Source organism: Cyanistes caeruleus, chromosome 4 (assembly GCF_971803275.1).
Source record: "Cyanistes caeruleus chromosome 4, bCyaCae1.hap1.1, whole genome shotgun sequence".
NCBI classification, from domain to species: Eukaryota; Metazoa; Chordata; class Aves; order Passeriformes; family Paridae; genus Cyanistes; species Cyanistes caeruleus.
The window spans coordinates 75,262,838-75,280,271 of NC_141704.1; the positions used below are offsets into that span (position 1 = coordinate 75,262,838).

At 39.3% G+C, this 17,434-nt stretch overlaps 1 protein-coding gene across 5 annotated transcripts in view; it reads left to right on the plus strand.

Moving 5' to 3' along the window:
* The window catches only part of LRP6 (LDL receptor related protein 6), a 119,636-nt gene that overhangs the window by 76,875 nt on the left and 25,327 nt on the right, over positions 1 to 17,434 (plus strand). For 4 of the 5 annotated variants that reach the window (XM_086885887.1, XM_086885888.1, XM_086885889.1 and 1 more), the window contains exons 8-12: positions 7,318 to 7,534; positions 8,593 to 8,882; positions 10,006 to 10,232; positions 12,434 to 12,618; positions 14,337 to 14,663. In XM_086885887.1, coding sequence (XP_086742013.1) covers positions 7,318 to 7,534; positions 8,593 to 8,882; positions 10,006 to 10,232; positions 12,434 to 12,618; positions 14,337 to 14,663 — 1,246 coding nt within the window. Of the gene's footprint in view, positions 1 to 7,317; positions 7,535 to 8,156; positions 8,247 to 8,592; positions 8,883 to 10,005; positions 10,233 to 12,433; positions 12,619 to 14,336; positions 14,664 to 17,434 lie in introns of all 5 variants that reach the window. The other variant, XM_086885886.1, reaches the window with a different exon arrangement.

Below are 17,434 nucleotides of genomic sequence, written 5' to 3' on the forward strand. Positions count from 1 at the left end.
TTCATGACAAGCTGGGCAGCAATGTGAAGAGATACTGAGAGATACTGAGCTGCTGTCTGTGTTTCTGATTCAGCTGGGTACTGTTTGTCAGTCTACTATTATCCCTTACTCTTCAAAATTCTGGCTTTGTTTTTTTCCCCTTTTCCCAAGCTGAGTTGCATTACTATACAAAACCTTGTACTGATCTTTGGAGTTTCTTTGGAAGTATTCACCTGTCCTCCAGTTGTTCTCAATAATGATTTTGTTTTCTTCACACAGACATCTTACTTTGCTGTGAAATTTTGTAGTCTTAACCTGAATATCTTTTCTGGTACCATGGAAGATCTTGTAGTGTGGCAGAGTCTGTGGAAAAAGGTGGAAAACCAAGATCTTGGACATGCAGGACCCTTGGAATTGAAGTGATTTAGTGAATAGGAGCAATTGAATCAATTAGAAAGCTTACTGCCACCAAAGGTGAAAAGTATCTCATAACTGACTGAGTCTCTCACTGCAGTATTCCCTGAACCACTTGACTTGATAAAACAGTAGAAAACTTTCCACGTTTTTCCCTCTATTAAAAAAAATCAATTATAGTCACTTATGAAGGAGTCTGGAAAGCATCAGGTTAGGTGGAGAACAAATGAAAAATAAGTTTCTGGGGCAAGGCACTGAAAGAAAGAACCTTGGGAAAGAAAAGCACAGAGGCTTTTGCCCATATGCAAGAGCATCAGGAATTGTTATGCTGAACTTAATCTTGTAAAACTGTTCCCCTAAACCCACTGTGAGGTTTCAGGTTGGTCTTGGCTAGTCTGGTTTGCATTCTGCAAAGTGTTGTGTGTAGCTGCCCAGAGGTCTTAGTTGCTAAATAGTAAGTTGCGGAATGCAGTCGTTAGTTTCCTTTGTTGCCCCCACAGCCTATGCCCAGCTAACAGAACACTCCCCTGACTGCTGCCACTCCACCCTGTGGATTACATACCAAAATTCATCTCCATAGTAAAGCATTTTTAGTCACCTCTTTTACCACTGAATCTTTTCAGAGCAGCTTCTTGTTTTTTCCCCTGTGAAAATCTTTCTTCTCATTTATCATTTAGCTATATTTTTTTTGTCTTAGCCTGTTCTTTACAAATGCAGGGTTTTTTTGTGTTGCATGAGATTACCTAGGAGATGTCATGTGATTGTCACAATGGTTCTAAAGTCTTTTCCTTGCCTACTTGTCACTTTACCTGACTTGAGCCATTTAATTAAAAACTGGACCACTTATTTCCAAAATTAAATTCCATCGCAGAGAAAACATTTCTGCTGTTGGCATTGATCAGTGAGCTAAGGAAATTGTCCTATTGTGAAAGAAGTGAGTTTACAGGAGTGTGTGTAGCCTGATGGAAAGGATATTTATGAAGTTAATCTCTATATTGTTTGTACATCTTTATCTTCATGGCAGTCTTTTTAGGAAGATTATCCATGCTTAGAAAAAATATATTTTGAATTCTTTTTTTTTTGAGATGCTGCCCAAGTTTCTTTTCTCTAACCAAATAAATCTGATGAATGTAGTGTTGGTTTTTACTTTCCTTGTAAAGTAAGATTCATGTACATTTAGGTAGACAATGAACAGTCATATCCCTGATTGGCATTGCTATGAACTGAGTTGTTATTTGTTGCATCAAACAGCATGTGTAGGTATTTACCTCTGGATAATCAGGGCTGAAGTAACTAAGCCTTGAGTGTGAGTATTCCTAAATTATTTCAGGTATAATGCAAGCCTTGCTCATTGTGGTATGCTGGAATGTCTGGGATATTTGTATTGAATTCAGTATTTCAGGGTGTTCTACAGTAATGCTTCCTTGCAATCATCTTAAGCAGATCAGTGTTACTGATCAAACCCATGAGAAATTCCCCATTTTACCTCATTGCTTAAAGTTGTATCTATTCCTTTAGTGTATTAGCATGACCCATGTTGAAATTGTGAAGATGGTAATGCTTTCTGGTGATTTTCTGCTGGTTTTAAACTCTTGGGAGAAACCCAAGTTATCATTGAAATGAGTTAAGAATTTAAATCTGCTCAGGAAGAGTTTACCTTTTCTTTTGGTGACATTTTCATCATAGAAATGGGGTTTTGTGCATACTGTAAGGTAAACCATATATATATCCAGAGTATATTTTAACGTGTTCCAAGGAAACAATAAGCTAGTGTGTTCTGCACTTGTGAGACACATGACATGCAAAGCATTGCCACAGGGTCAGAAGAAAGATGAATGCTACAATTGCGTCCTTCCTGTAATTCAGTGGGGGAAGATGCTTTCCAGCTGTGGTGCCTGACAAAAATTTTGTAGAGCTGGGGCAGTGATGGCAGTAGTACTTGAGCAGAGCAATTGAGGTCCTGCATATTAAGTAAGGTCTTCTGGCCTCTCTGAGGATCAGTAAGCTGGTGCTGGTAAAGATACTGAAGTTCAGGAATCAGTAACGGCTAAGGGATCTGTAATTTGTCCAAAAACAAGCTGTTGGTTTGAAAAATCAGGGCTTAAATGCAAATGTATGAAATTAGAAGAGCTTATGGATTTTACTGGAAGAGTTATTTGTTTTAGGGGGGATTGGATTTTTGTTTTACTGATGTGTGTCTGTGAAAGAAATAATGTTCTAGCAACATCTTGTAGTGTAACTGGGAACTTGCAGTCCATCACAGAGGCCTATTCCACGCTCATAAGTAATATATATTTTGCAGGTAGTACTACCAGTTGTTAATAAATTTTAATTGATTGTTGACTTCCTCTGCTCCTGGCAGCCAGAGAAAGAGCTTAGCATGTAAGATATTTAACCTGCTCCCTGATCATTTACAACTATATCCAAAAGAGGACCTGGGAAGCTACAGGCCCATTAGTCTTATTCCAGTCCCTGGAAAGAGTTTTCCTAGAGACCTGCAAGCCAAAGGAAGCAGGTGATTGGGACAAGCCAATGCAGGTATACTGAGGGCAAATTATGCCAGTGTGCTGCTGTATAATGAAGGCAAACAGGATCTTGGGCTGCATCCATGGGGACATAGATCATCCCATTCAGAGCTTGTCAAGCCATACCCAGATGTGTCTAGCTCTGGTCCCCAGAATTCAACAGAGATGCAGGTAGAGTGGAGATCACCTAAAGGAATGATGAGAACCCGCCCTGTGAGGGAAGGCAGAAGGGGTTTGGACTTTTCTCCACGGAGAAGAGAAGGCTTACATTTTTTCAGTACTCAGAGAGGAGGGAGGCTTTCCCAGCACATGGATGGTGCCACATGGAGAGGACAGGGGCAACTGGTACAAGGTGCATTGACAGAGGTTTCATTTTAATATAAGAAATACTTTACTGAGGCATGTAGTGGGGTCCCTCCCCTTACTAGAAGTTTTCAAGATGTAATTGGACAGGATGCTGTATAATTTCATCTAGGCTTCTTCCCACACACACACACACAAAAAAAACAAAAAAAACAACGGACCAGGTGATCTTTCAGGGATTTTTCCAACCTGGGCTAATCTATGATTTTGTGGTACTTTACTGAAAATTCAGCTGTGCTTAAGAGTTGAGATGAAAGGTAATGGTCTGCACTCTGTCACCTTCATCTCAGTCTTGACACCTTGTAGGACTGGGCTCTTAGTTTGGTATGGATCTCAGTAAAGCCCGATAGGAACAGATGCTTTCTGTGAGGAGCATCTCCTCAGTACTGTGCACATAAACCAGTGCACATCTGCTCAGTCTCTGCTGCCCTGACCTTGGTGCACTGGACCTGAGGTGACTGCTAGTCTGCACAGTTCTGCTAGGGTCCCAGCACAGGCTCTAAACAGACCTGAACATGATTTTCATAAATGAGATAAATTTAATTATGAAACTAGACTTAAAGCAGTCAAGTGACAAGTTTAAACTACCATACATTCAAATCCCAGATTATCAGAAAGGTAAATTCACTGCATTAGCCTATTTATCACAGTGATTACTGGTACTTAGAAGTGAATTGAATGCAAGGTATCTAATAACAAGAAAGAGCCTTACAATATGTCACTGTGTGCTCCAGTCTGTAAATTAGAAGTAGTGCTTCAAAGCTGTTATTTTATTGTTCCTGCTGATCACTAAGTACAGCATTTTAAAATGTGACTATATTTTCAGCAGTAATTCACTTACTTTGAATAAGCTTTATGTTCATGAGGCTGTAGGTTTGCATTCATTATTGTTTCAGGATAAATAAAGCCCTTATTCTCCAGGCAGGATATCTGGTATTTTTTCTGAGGCCATTTAGTTTTTGCACTTTCAAATTATTTTTTTTTTTTTTTTCATGGAACTACTCACTCTTTCAGTAAAGGTGGTGCTTGTGGTTAAACCACATCTGTTTCCTGTTGTAGCCTGTACTCTCAGTGTGATTTGCAGTATTCAGAATGGCCTCAGAATGTGAAACTCACACCACATTGTGGTTAAAAGCAGCATAAACCTCTGGAGATATTGCCTCGTAGCAGCTGAAGGTGGGTTTCTTGTGTGTGGGATTCTGTGGGGGATGGCTTTGCTGTGAGGAGCTGATCCATGTGGAGCTGGGGAAGTGGAAAGAAACTAGAACAGAATATGCCCTGGGATTTGGTTGTTGTCTGAGTTTGAGTATGTAAAGTGATGATGCTGAAATCCCTTGAAACTGGTTGATAAGTGACTGTTCCTTTTTGCTTTATTCTTCTTGTACATATCACCCCTATATCCCTTTCCGCTTCCCTTCTGTCTTACACCAGACTGATTCTGTAGCCAATGGAAGTAATTCTATTGATACCATCTAACATGGAGCCAAAGTCAGTGCAGACAACACAGTGCCATGGAAATATGTATATGTGTGTGTGTGTATATATATATGTGTGTGTGTGTGGTTGGTAGCTGGCTGGTACTGTTTGTGTGCGTATATATACGTGTGTATATATATATATATATATATATATGATAGTAGTGGGAAGATGTTTATATTAGGCAACATAGTACAGATATGATCAGGTAAAATTGCAGTGGGAACAGATTGGCAGGTATATGTAAGTACTTTCAGAAAGGTGCATGTTTTGTCTAGGAGATGTAAAGCTGCCTTTCAAAATAGCCTTTATGTGTCAAGCCAAAGTTAATGAAAAACAGATACTTAATGCTTAAGTCCTCCCTTCTTTTTTCCTGACTCTTTTCAATATAGGGGGAAGCTTATTTGAACAGCTTTTAAAGTTTGCCAAATAATGTTCATCTCACACCACACATTTTCCAACTAATTTTCTTTGCCAGTAGTTAAGCACTCCCTTAAATAGAGAATTTTCTTTCTTTTATAAATACAAAGCAAAAAATGTAATTTCTAAAAATGCTACTTTGTGTGTATTTTATATTTATATATTTATATTAATTTATATTTATTTATATGTTTTATTTTATATATTATTATTTGATGTTTTATTGCTTATTATTGTGTTGTTTTTGTTGATCCACTTTTCAACATCCTTCCATTCTGTGTACCTTCTTGGTCTGCTCAGAGCACTAATTGCCATGTATTAATTAGTTCCAGACAAATGGTTTATCTCTGTAGTTTAAGGGGGAGGGGGAAACAAGTCAGCACAGACAAGTCATCTATTTTTGAGATACGTGTACATTAGTGAATTTGTAGAAGCATCCTGTATACTCTGCTGGACTGAAGGGTTTTGGTAAGCTAATTCCATAAAGTAATTATGACTTTTCTTCAAAAGTAAATACAGAGCTTATTTGTACAATCCAGCAAATACGGAGAGCCCCTTTGATTTTTCTGTAGGAAATGTGCACATAAAGATTTGGTTCCCATTTTAATATACAGAGAGTAAGTGCCAAATGCTGGGAAGTTTGACAAGGTATAGTTTTAAGGAGAAACTGAATTATTGTGAAGGTTATAGCATTTCTTCCACTTTTAAAAGAGAATTTATAAATATTTTATTAATGTGTACATTATACTCTGTCCTGGGAAAGGTGTGTGTTTCAGTTCCATTTCTCTATTCCTTTCCTCTCTTCTCATATGTGCCTGGGTAGGAGTTGCTCCAAACTAGCCTTTACATTTCTCGTGATCTGGGAAGATATTCTGGCCACCAGCTATCATCAGTCTAGTCTGAGGTACTAAACCAGTTGATCCTGAAGGTTCTCATTGCATAAGTATTTGGGTTTGAGCCATGGGAAGGATGGGAAGCCATATAGATTTGTTCATGGCTCTTTTAATTCTGTGAGAGAGATTTGAACACAGTGGTTTAATAAATCACTCCTTTTCCAGTCATTTACTTTAGAACATGCTTGGGTGGTGGGAAGGATGCTTTAATGTTTCAGGGATTAGTATGCTACCTTGGATTTTGTGAATCACATTGTTTCAGAAAGTTTTTATATTAAGGTTGGTTGGAGGTTTTTTTCTGTTTTGGAAGGGTGGTATACATACTGTAGACTTAAGCTGTGACCTTGAAACAAGTAGAAATATTTCAGAAGGATTTTTTTCTGAAAAATTCCAGCACTGAACCATTTTTAAGCTTCTCTTAAAACATGGGACTCTTCACTCCTGTCAGTATAGTATATTTTTATAATAATACTTGGCATTCATAAGGCACTTGATCACTTGAACATGTTTATTATATGTTTAATGAATCCTTTCAGTGCCTCACTGAGGAAGTTAGGTATTACTCCTTCTTAGCAGTAGAGAAAAATGACACAGTAAATTCAAGTGTCTTGATCAAAGGCATGTATGCAATTATTTACAGACTACTGCTGTTCCTTGTAGTAAAAAAATTACTGTACTTAATTTAGAAGAGTGTAAAACTGGTTCCTTATTCAGACTGGGGAATATATACTCTAGATCTTTTTCATTGTTTGCCTCCCAGTATTAGTGTGGGGTCTCCTCTTAATGCTCTCTGTAATGTGGGCAAAGCTCTCTTGGGAGGGACTGTGAACTAGAAGATGCTGAGCCAGAACTCCTTGGCCATTATAAATTTGTCTTAATTTGTGTAAAAAACAGTGACTTCTCTTTAAAATCAAACCTAAACTCATGTCAGAAATGAGAGTTGTAACAGGAGTAACTATTATTACATAATAATAGTTCCTAAAGCAAAGGTACTGAGTGTTGTGTCATAATTTCACATTACAATCTGATTGCGACACTAACCTTCTAAATAAGGCTTTTAGAGTAAGTGGCTGTTAATAAACAGACTTCTGGTTTTTTATTAGGACACTGTGTAACATTGATAGCATTATAATGGATAGGAGATTATTTTTTAATTTGAAGTCTAAGCATGGAGCAGCTAGTTTGTTAATCTGCCAAAGAGTGACAGGTTTATTCTATATACCTAAAAAGTTTGTGTGTATTCATAGGTCATGAATGCTGATGGAACTGGTAGGAGAGTCCTGGTGGAGGACAAGCTGCCTCATATATTTGGATTCACTCTTTTGGGAGACTACATTTACTGGACAGACTGGCAAAGGCGCAGCATTGAACGCGTGCACAAGTGCACAGCAGAGAGAGAGATCATCATCGACCAGCTGCCTGATCTGATGGGCCTGAAAGCCACCAACGTCCACCAGATCATTGGTGAGTGGTCTGCTAATCAGGCAAGGGAGAATGAGATAGAACATGTCAGTAGGGCTGTACTGCAGAGTAGAAAGGGGTTAGAATATAGTCTTATAGCATGATAACCGCAGGCTGCAGCTTGATGGTATGGGTTAGGTCTTCTGTGAGGAGCTTCAGTTCTGCAGCTTGGAAGAATATCAAGCTGAACACATGCTCCTAGTATGCGAAAGCTAAGAATGAGCCAGATTTAGGCTGTTCAGTAGTTTTTACATTAATACTAGAAAATTATCTTCAAAAATACCTAGAAGTACTTCCTGGCCTGTAGTGCTTGTGGGTGTGAAAAACCAGCATCTAGCTTTAAATTGCCTATCCTAGGCTATCCAAGCACTAGTAACAGTGTAATTGTAGTATCACAGAACTCATCACTGTCCCTGAGTATCCTGCTATGTGGATAAGGCTTGCAGCTTCTTGCTGTCATGTCTGGATTGTACTGCAGGAAATGAGTCAAATGTAGTTGAGATGTATCTTTGTGTGGCTGATGCCCCAAAGTCCGTGTGTTTTGAATGCAGCCCTCTTTCCAACTGTTTGGTCAACTGAACTCCTTACTGCCAAGCCTCTCTTAGTTAATTTCCAGCATGTGCAGGTACATTTCGCTTGCATCCTGGACAGAAGAGACCATTGAATGGATGTGAAAATAGCTCTGCAAGTTTTTTATCTTCAGGAACACAAGGGGGTATGTAGCTGGACCAGTATACTGTAAAAGGCAGCAGAACATACACTTACCATAAATTTGGTGCTTGTGCTGTGATTTGGGATCATCAGTAGCTGTTGAAGCCCAGATCCCTTTCCCTAATGCTGAGCTTGTTTCTTGGCACGAGGAAAACAATCCAGCCAAGGTGGGTAAGGTCTGTCTAAAAAATTACAGAGAATGAATGAAAAATAAATTGATCAGAGAATACAAGGAGAAAAACTTGTTTGCTTGGAGGACTCATAATGTGGCTGATGCATGTGAGGACTAGCTTCACCTTTCACCTGCAGTCAGTTTGCAATGCCTGCTTTTCCTCTTGCTGCCTGCTTAGGTACAAACCCCTGTGCAGAAGACAATGGCGGCTGCAGCCACCTGTGTCTGTACCGACCACAAGGCCTTCGCTGTGCCTGTCCCATCGGCCTAGAGCTCATCAGTGACATGAAGACCTGCATCGTCCCAGAAGCTTTCCTGCTCTTTTCCAGGAGAGCAGACATTAGACGCATCTCTCTAGAAACCAACAATAACAACGTTGCTATTCCACTCACTGGAGTCAAGGAAGCTTCTGCTCTGGATTTTGATGTGACAGACAATCGCATTTACTGGACTGACATTTCACTGAAGGTAGAGATTTAGTCCATCTAATCAGCAGCTATTAAGCTGCTACAAGCTTCTTGAGATATTTAAGAGTAGGTTGATTAACAGGGTTTACAAAATTCAAGGGATATGTAAAAGGGTTTAGTTTTTAATTATATTTTCTTCAGCTGACTTGAGACCTGTGCCAACAGTAATTTACAGACTTTTGCAACTGAAGAATCATAGTAGCTAAAAACACAGAGTTGAAATGAGTCTGCAAGAGGTGACTTGGCTGAACTCCCTAAGCATGGTTTTCTTTTGGGCTGTGAAAGTGACACAATTGAAGACTGATAAAAACTTCCCTGCTGTGTGCTGTCACAAAGTGGCATAATTAGCAGGTTGTGTTCAAATTAGGAAGTAAACCAAAATCAGGGATTTGTTAACTTCCGGTTGGTGAGTATGAGGAGTGTGTGCGGATAGAAATACTGAGGACATAGAAAGGTAGCCCATGTTTGCCAAAAGAATTCTGTACTATTCTAGCATTAATCTTTTACTTTCAGGCTTAGCAGGGAATGCCTAAATTCTATTATTAAAACGGAATTCTGGCTGTATCTGCTATCACAGGCTGATCCTGATGGCAGAGTTAAAAAAAGTATTTGAATAAAAGTGCTAGAAGAGTTCACGCTTAGTGAAATTAAATTTAGCCATCAGTACTGAAGCTACTGAACTCATCAGTCGTTTGGTTGTTTTCTATTTGCTGTTCTGCCCTGCACTTTTTCATTAGGCTGCTTTAAATAGTGTTCCATGCTATAATATAGATGCTTTTGTATCGTCCTGGGAGAGCCAAAATATTTCCCCCTCGAAGCTGGCACTGAGTTATTAAGGTCACTTTGTCACGTAGATGCTTAATTCAACCAGACCAGTTATCCCATTTATTTCCCCAGTGAAATGCTATTGTAATTGACACAGAATACATTCACAGAGTGCAGTAAATCATTACTTCTGAATAACAGCATTGTTTGCTTTGCAAATAAGTAGCATATTGTAAGATCCTCTTTCCTATGAGATGTCAAAAATCTGAAAGTGTTTAAAATTCAACAAAGAAAACAAGCAGCCCAGTGACAGACTGGTAAGATTTCTAATTTGCTTGTGTATCTTTGTATCCCTGCAGACCATCAGCAGAGCATTTATGAATGGCAGCGCCCTGGAACATGTTGTGGAGTTCGGCTTGGATTATCCCGAAGGCATGGCTGTGGACTGGCTGGGGAAGAATTTGTACTGGGCTGACACTGGCACAAACCGGATTGAGGTGTCCAAGCTGGACGGGCAGCACCGCCAGGTGCTTGTGTGGAAAGATCTCGACAGTCCCCGGGCACTGGCGCTGGACCCTGCTGAAGGGTAACTTGCTGATTTAATTCTGTGTTTATGAACAGTGAAAAACAACACTGTAATGCTTCCTCTAGGGCATGGTAGTTAAGCATTGCCTGTAAACCCTGAGAGAACTGAGCTGGGGAATAGAACCTGGTAATTTAGAGAAATACACTCTTAATGTTTTGAATAATAATTAAAAATACTAAACCCCCCCCCAAAAAAACCAAACAAAAACAAAAACACAGAGCAGCTTGTTAGAAAGGGATTTATATTTAGTTTTTTAATTAACCACAGAATCAAAGTAGTTTTAGGTTTATGGAATTCATTAATTAGAAAATGACTGTAGCATTGAAAGGAATATATTTATCGTTTTAAAAATTAGGATTCTTTTTATCACAAGTTAGGGTCCAATAAAAGTATTAAATGATTTAATTTGAAGGTGGGAGAGTGAAGTTTATGTCTGAGCATAAGGAAAGTGTTTGTTTCTTCAGATAAGGAAACCTTTTAGTTTGTATGGACATGGGAAGAAGAAGGAGTGGAAGCAATTATATTCACCTATGCCCCAAATGAAGGATTTTCTGAGAAGAAACTTCTCAGTTGGATTAAGTGCAATAGCAAAAGTAGGGTAATAAACAGGGAAAGGAGGGAAGGAATGGGGCAAGTCAAGCTAACTGGTGAGCTTTTGAAATAGCTGTTTTACCATGAAATGCTCACCTGACAATAACTAATTGGTGCAAAAACTTTTTGAGGTTATACCATTATTGCATTACTTTTCAAATGAGGGAACTTCATTTGCAAGGGTTATGACATTATCACAGTTCCCAGTCACACTTTGAGAGCTACAGTAATGCAGAGAATTTGAAACACTTTCCTTCTGCTTTATTTCAACAAGGTGGTGGCAATGGTCACCTCCAGTGGGATCCTGCATTGGATTCAGCCTTGATGTACCAGTGGTTGCCTGGATGGGGATTCACCATCAGATTCTTAGATCCAGTTACTCATTTGTAACAAAAGGCTGCTAAGGATGATTCTAGTTTTACACTGCAAGTAGGTTTTTCCCAAGGATTATCATCATTCAGTGCTTTGTCTCTTCATCACAGATGAGAAAAAAAATTACCTGAGTCAGAACGCCTGTTTTTCCTTACAGAAATAGTATAGCTGTATACTTATGTATGTATGTATACTTATATAAGTATACATACAATATAGTTGTACTTTAAATGGAAGTTTTCAAGGCATTGCTGCCATGGGGGCAATTCTAACACTTGGCTCCATGCTGTGTCCAGCTTGCAAAATTTATACACAAAGTGCTTGCAAAATTTTTAAGAAAAATTTGCAATTGTTCCTGGTGTCTACTCCCCCTTGATCATCAGTTTCTGAAGCTACCTTTCCTATTGTGCAGTTGGTTGAAAGACTTCCCAGGGATTTGTTACTAGAGTTATTAAAATCCAAAGGTGTAAATATTGGATATCTGCCTCTCACTTTTTTTAAGAATGGTATCGGCTTAATATTTTGGAAAAAGTGACTAACTAGCCATCAAATATATAATATGAAAATATGCATCCTATTCTACTGTGCAGTGTCTAAAGAGTCATAGTAGAATGAAAATGTAAACATGTGCAAATCTGTCCTTCTTCCAAATGAGGCATAAGCTGGCATGTGAGTATGTAATAATTGTATTTTTGCTCCAGTGGAAATGCCATACAGTTTTGTGTGTCTTGGCTGAGATGTAAGACACTTGTTACATGGCTGGTTGACTTAGCTGTGTGGACATGAGCACCTATTAACAAAAGTACCCTGCAGATCTACTTTTTTGTGTTCCTTCATTTGAGAGACAACTGCCTAGAAACAGAAGGTAAGTGCTCTGGAAAAACAACCTGCTAAATAACCAGGTATAAATGAAGATGCCTGACTACCAGCCTCTGTCTCTTAAATGACATGCATGGATTAGTTACTACCGAAGTGCTGTCACACAGAACTTGCTGGTGAAAATCTAGGTCCAAGTGGGAAAAAATAATGCTGGAAGCATTTTGAGGAAACTTGACTCACTTTCTTGCCTGTACTTCGGAAAAAACCCCCACTCATTTAGCACAATGGGTCCTAATAAATGCTTGAATTTACAGCTTTTTTTTTCTTGTATTCTTTCTGAGGATTTTTGTTTTGTTTTTCCTCTTGAATTCTCTTGGAATGAATGCAATTCTTTTTCTTTCTTCTGTTCTTTTAATCAGGTTCATGTACTGGACTGAGTGGGGTGGCAAGCCAAAGATTGACAGAGCTGCTATGGATGGCAGTGAGAGGACCACGTTGGTCCCAAATGTGGGACGTGCTAACGGCCTGACCATTGACTACGCCAAGAGGCGCCTGTACTGGACTGACCTGGACACCAACCTGATAGAGTCCTCCAACATGTTAGGTGAGCCCTAGAGCCCTGGGCAGCATCCTGAAGGCAATGCTGCTTTTTGCAGCTCCCTCGTGGAAAATTGTGGCTTAAATAATGCAAAAATACACATCATAAGACGAAAATAAAATTTAACAACCTCACACGCCTTTAATGTTTGTTTCTGTAATTCATATTTATGTAACACTGTGGTTAGCAAGGCCTCAATTTTCTTGTAGGTGATTGGGTTGCTCAGAAAGTTGAAATTACACAAGATATACATGTTTCTAGTTATATGTAGGACAAAATGTCAACTTGCAGTGTTTTTAAGGATCTTGTTTTGCTACTCTCAAGAGCATGAGAAAATACAGAAAAAAGGTAAAGAAAGAAAGCCAACAAGACGATAACAACAGCTTATTCAATGTGTAATTTAATACAATTTGGTTTTATATCTTTGTTAGTATCCTCAGGCATTTCCCTCCCATGTATTCTGCATGTTAAGGACCTTTTCCTGGCTAGTGCATATCAGCAGGAGAGTTGTTTTGTGCTGGGGTCTGTGATGATTTTATAAACTGGTAATTGCAGCTAAATGGAAGTGGAATATTTTATTTTTTCGCTGTCCCACCCAGAGTACTGTGTGGAGGACCTAGGACCTCTGAGATTTGCACAGCACCTTGTTTCAACTTCTCAGCACCCACAGGAAGGAACTGCCTTGTTGTATGCTAAATTATTCAGAATAGCATTAACAGCAGCTGATATTTAAGCATTAATAATTACCTTGTATTTAACGCTAAAGGAGTTAGTCTGCTTTAAACAGTATACTTGCAGTAGTGGAACAAAGCTAGAAAAAGATCAAAATAGGAAAATGTAATATGGGAATTATGTGTGATAGAAAAGCTTTCCTTCAGCTTCTCATGTATTTTGGTGTGCTGTGGAGGCCTGCTCCGTATTTCCCTGTGAAACCTGAGACTGGACATGACATGAAATTACAGCTTCTTTTTCCCTGTGCCTGTGGCTGGTGACAGCAGAGTGTGGGGCTCTGCATCTTTGACTTCTGTGTGCAAAGAGGGAATTACTTCCTGCTTCATAATCTCCTGTTCATTTTGTGTGATTACACAGCAGGAGGTGCCATGATAATGAAGTGGTTGATAAAACACAGTTGAAATAATTTCCCCTGCCGTGTCCTGCTCCTTAAGACCTCTTAACATTTCCATAGTATACACAATTAGCTGTTTCCTGTCGTGACTTTCTGGCTGTTCCTTCCTGTTGTGACATTCCAGAGACAGGTTAGTTTCGCTGTGTACGTTTAATTTTTCTCATAATGCAATGTAGTATTTAATTAAGCTCAAGACAATTTTCTTTTTATAAGCAGTGGAAAAAGTGTGGTGCAAGAGATGCTCAACTGGAAATACAGTGCCAGGATCTTGCATTAAATTGAGAGTCATCCTGTCGGTTTTGGGAAGGAGGGAAAGGACAGAATCTTTGAGAACCCTGATAATTTTCTAAATGGAAACTCTTTCTTCAGTAAACTACCTTTTTTTCTGTGAATTGCAAGCACGATTAGCACATTTCTGTAATAGGCTCTGAGATTCCTTTTGACTACTGTACATTACTTTGTAATTTACTTAGTAATGATGAAATAGTAACTTTAAAGTTAATTGCATGGCAACTTTTCTGGACAGGGGACATGTTCAACAGTATACAGCTTGTGCCCATATAACTCTGCTTTTTCTGTCCCTTCTTTTTGGACACAGGTCTTGACCGTGAGATCATAGCTGATGATTTGCCTCACCCCTTTGGCCTGACCCAGTACCAGGATTACATTTACTGGACAGACTGGAGCCGGCGCAGCATCGAACGAGCCAACAAGACCAGTGGCCAGAACCGAACCATCATCCAGGGGCACTTGGATTACGTTATGGACATCCTGGTCTTCCACTCCTCCAGGCAGGCAGGCTGGAACGAGTGTGCCTCCAGCAATGGTCATTGCTCTCACCTGTGCCTGGCAGTCCCTGTGGGAGGGTTTGTCTGTGGCTGCCCAGCTCACTATTCCCTGAACTCTGACAACAGGACCTGCAGTGGTAAGCCTTAAGGAATGAAAAGGAAATACAGGAGTGTATGTGTTTAGTCAGCATTGTATTTGGAGGAAAGTAGAGTTTTACACTTTTCCAGTAGTAATATATTACTGAGTTTTAAGACAACATAGGATGTTGAAAGCAAAAAAACAGAAAAGAAAATAGTCTTGCAACATACCAGTATCTTAATTAAAGAATGGCTGTTAGGGAACTTTTCCAGTGGCTCGGCTACATCTGTGTAAATGTGAAAGCTAAAAATGTTTTGGTTCTGTGTCTCCGTCAGACCCTCTTCAAGTGCTTATTTGCTTGTTTATTTATCTGCTTATGTATTTCTAGTCTTGCCTGGCATAAAGGATATGTGATACTTTAGTCTGGATTCTAGATTCGCATAGCTTTTATGGAGCCAGGATTTCATTCTGTAGTATCTGTGTTTGCTGGCTGATGAGATGCTGAGGTGGGCCACTCAGACCTCTACAAGTATTTTTCCTCAGTGAGGATGGGTTGGGCTCCATGGCTTCCCCAGCAGTCTGGTTCCTGATCTCAGTGCAGCCAAGCCCCATTTTTCTTTATTGTTGTGAAGAATACAAGCCACAAGGCCCCTCTGGCTGTGTGTAATTAGTTTCTAACCAAATAATTTATCCATCTCTCAATACCTGGCTGCCAGTGAAGCTCTCAGAATTTTGGCAGCAACTCTGGATGGCTGATTTCCACTGGTGTCATTCACATTAGTCAGTGGGTGAAGAGATTCATGGTACAGTCAGATTACATCTCATCCTCATTATGTATGAGTAGAGACATCCAGCTGTTGTCTTAAAGCTGAAAGCTGGGCAGATTGTTCCACAAATGCTACTTCATGGCATTTTTTGTAAACCATGCTTCTCAAAAAACTGTGCTTTTCTACTCCTCATGTATTCTGTACTTCTCTCCTTTTTAATTACAATGGCTCCTTGCATGACAGCTGGATTCTTGCACCCTGATACTCTCACATGTTTGTGCAAGTCAGAGGCATGACTGGCACCTCTCTGGTAGTGACTGTGATCTTCTAGGTGGAGGAATTTGACTTCCAGTGGAGAAAAAGCAGCAAAATGATCAAAGGTCATGTTTTTCTTCTGCAAATGCTCCCAGAAACAGAGCAAGGAGCGAAATATAGGAAATACATTGCAAGCAAATAGAACTATTTCTCCATGGTACAGTTCAGGCCTCCTTGTGTGGTATTAGTAGTCTTCCTCTGCCATATTCAAACCTGGGAACTTTTCAGCTTCTCATTTTTAGGTAATTGGAGATTTAGGCCTCTCTGCATATAATTTAGTTCCCTTTTTTGGGACACTATAATTGGAGCATGAACTGTTTTAACTTTCTTTTGCCTGTATTATCAGTAACTCCTGAACATTATTAATCCAGACCCTGTTTAGAAGTCCTCCTTTCTGGAATACCCTGCTCATGCATGCATAGGTTCTTTTAATTACACTCTGGTGAGATCTCTTCAGACCTACCACGTGTCATGAAGTTGGAAGGCAGGGTTACACAGGAGACATACTCAGTGCACTCCATTTGCCTGCTGCCAAAAATACAGTTAAAATATGTGACTATTGGGAGGGAGAATGATGAAAACTGGAAAGGGATTTCTGAAATTGGTACTGTTTCAGAGATGTGGAGTCTCAAGGGGAGAAATTCTGCTGTTGCTTTTTATCATGAGCCGTCAATTCAAAATTGTAAATCTTGGAAAGTGAGAGGGTGTCTTTGGGGAAAAGTAGAAATAATTTTAGGTGCTTACATGTTTACCTGCAATTGTTTTACCTTAAGTTTTTTCCCTTTCCATTTCTATCATAACTTCTAGGTAAGAATTCTGATGTTTCTGAATGCATTATTTTGCTATACACATTCATATAAACTCGCCTTCGCTTTATTTTTTTTTTGTGCTTTCTTCTACAGTTTAGAGCTAAGTAGAAGGCAGCTTAAATTATTGGAGAAGTGCTTGGAGGGAAAATACAGCTTTTCCAGAAAGCAAAAATACCTTGCAATTAGGCCTGATTGTTACAGGATGTTAGGACAGAGTGTTGGTTTCCACGGAAACTCCTCCCTGCCTTTTTTCTTTTTTCCAGCACTCAGAATAGCTGTTCAAAGCATATGCTAAAATAACAAAGCTAGGTGATGATGTTCTCTAGGAGATGTTTGCTTCCTCCCTTTTCCCAGGTGCTGCATTACCTGTTTTACAGGCTGGTAAATGAATGCAGTGTCCCACTGCTATGTCCCATCTTGCTCCAGACTTGAGCTGTAGAGAATTGATTGCACAAACTTCAGGGAGGCTTCAAGCTGCATTTCTGGCAGTTGGCTCTTGTGCCATCTTGCACAGCAGTGGCTTCAGGCAGAGCATTATTGAAAAGAACCCTCTGAAAAAGGAAAATGCTTTCACTACCTTCTCTGATTTCTGACTCAGTTATGTAATACAGAGATAATTTTTTTTTTCAACGATGTATTAAATACTTTGTGCATTTACTGTAAGTTGCAGCTGGTAAACTACAGCTGTATGGGGTGTTGAGATCTTACTTTCTGCTGAAAATATATAATACCAACTTTTTGTTGGCATTTCCAATTACAAAGAACAAACATTTGTCCAGGAAATTTTTCTTGGGCAGAAAATCAGATTTCTTTTTCTCACTGCAGGTTGTCATTCACAGATAACCACACAGAAATAGTAAAGATACGTAGAATTAAGAAGAGCAAATACATTTTTCTCCAAAAATACAGCCTTGCACATAGTTAAGAAATTTTTCTGT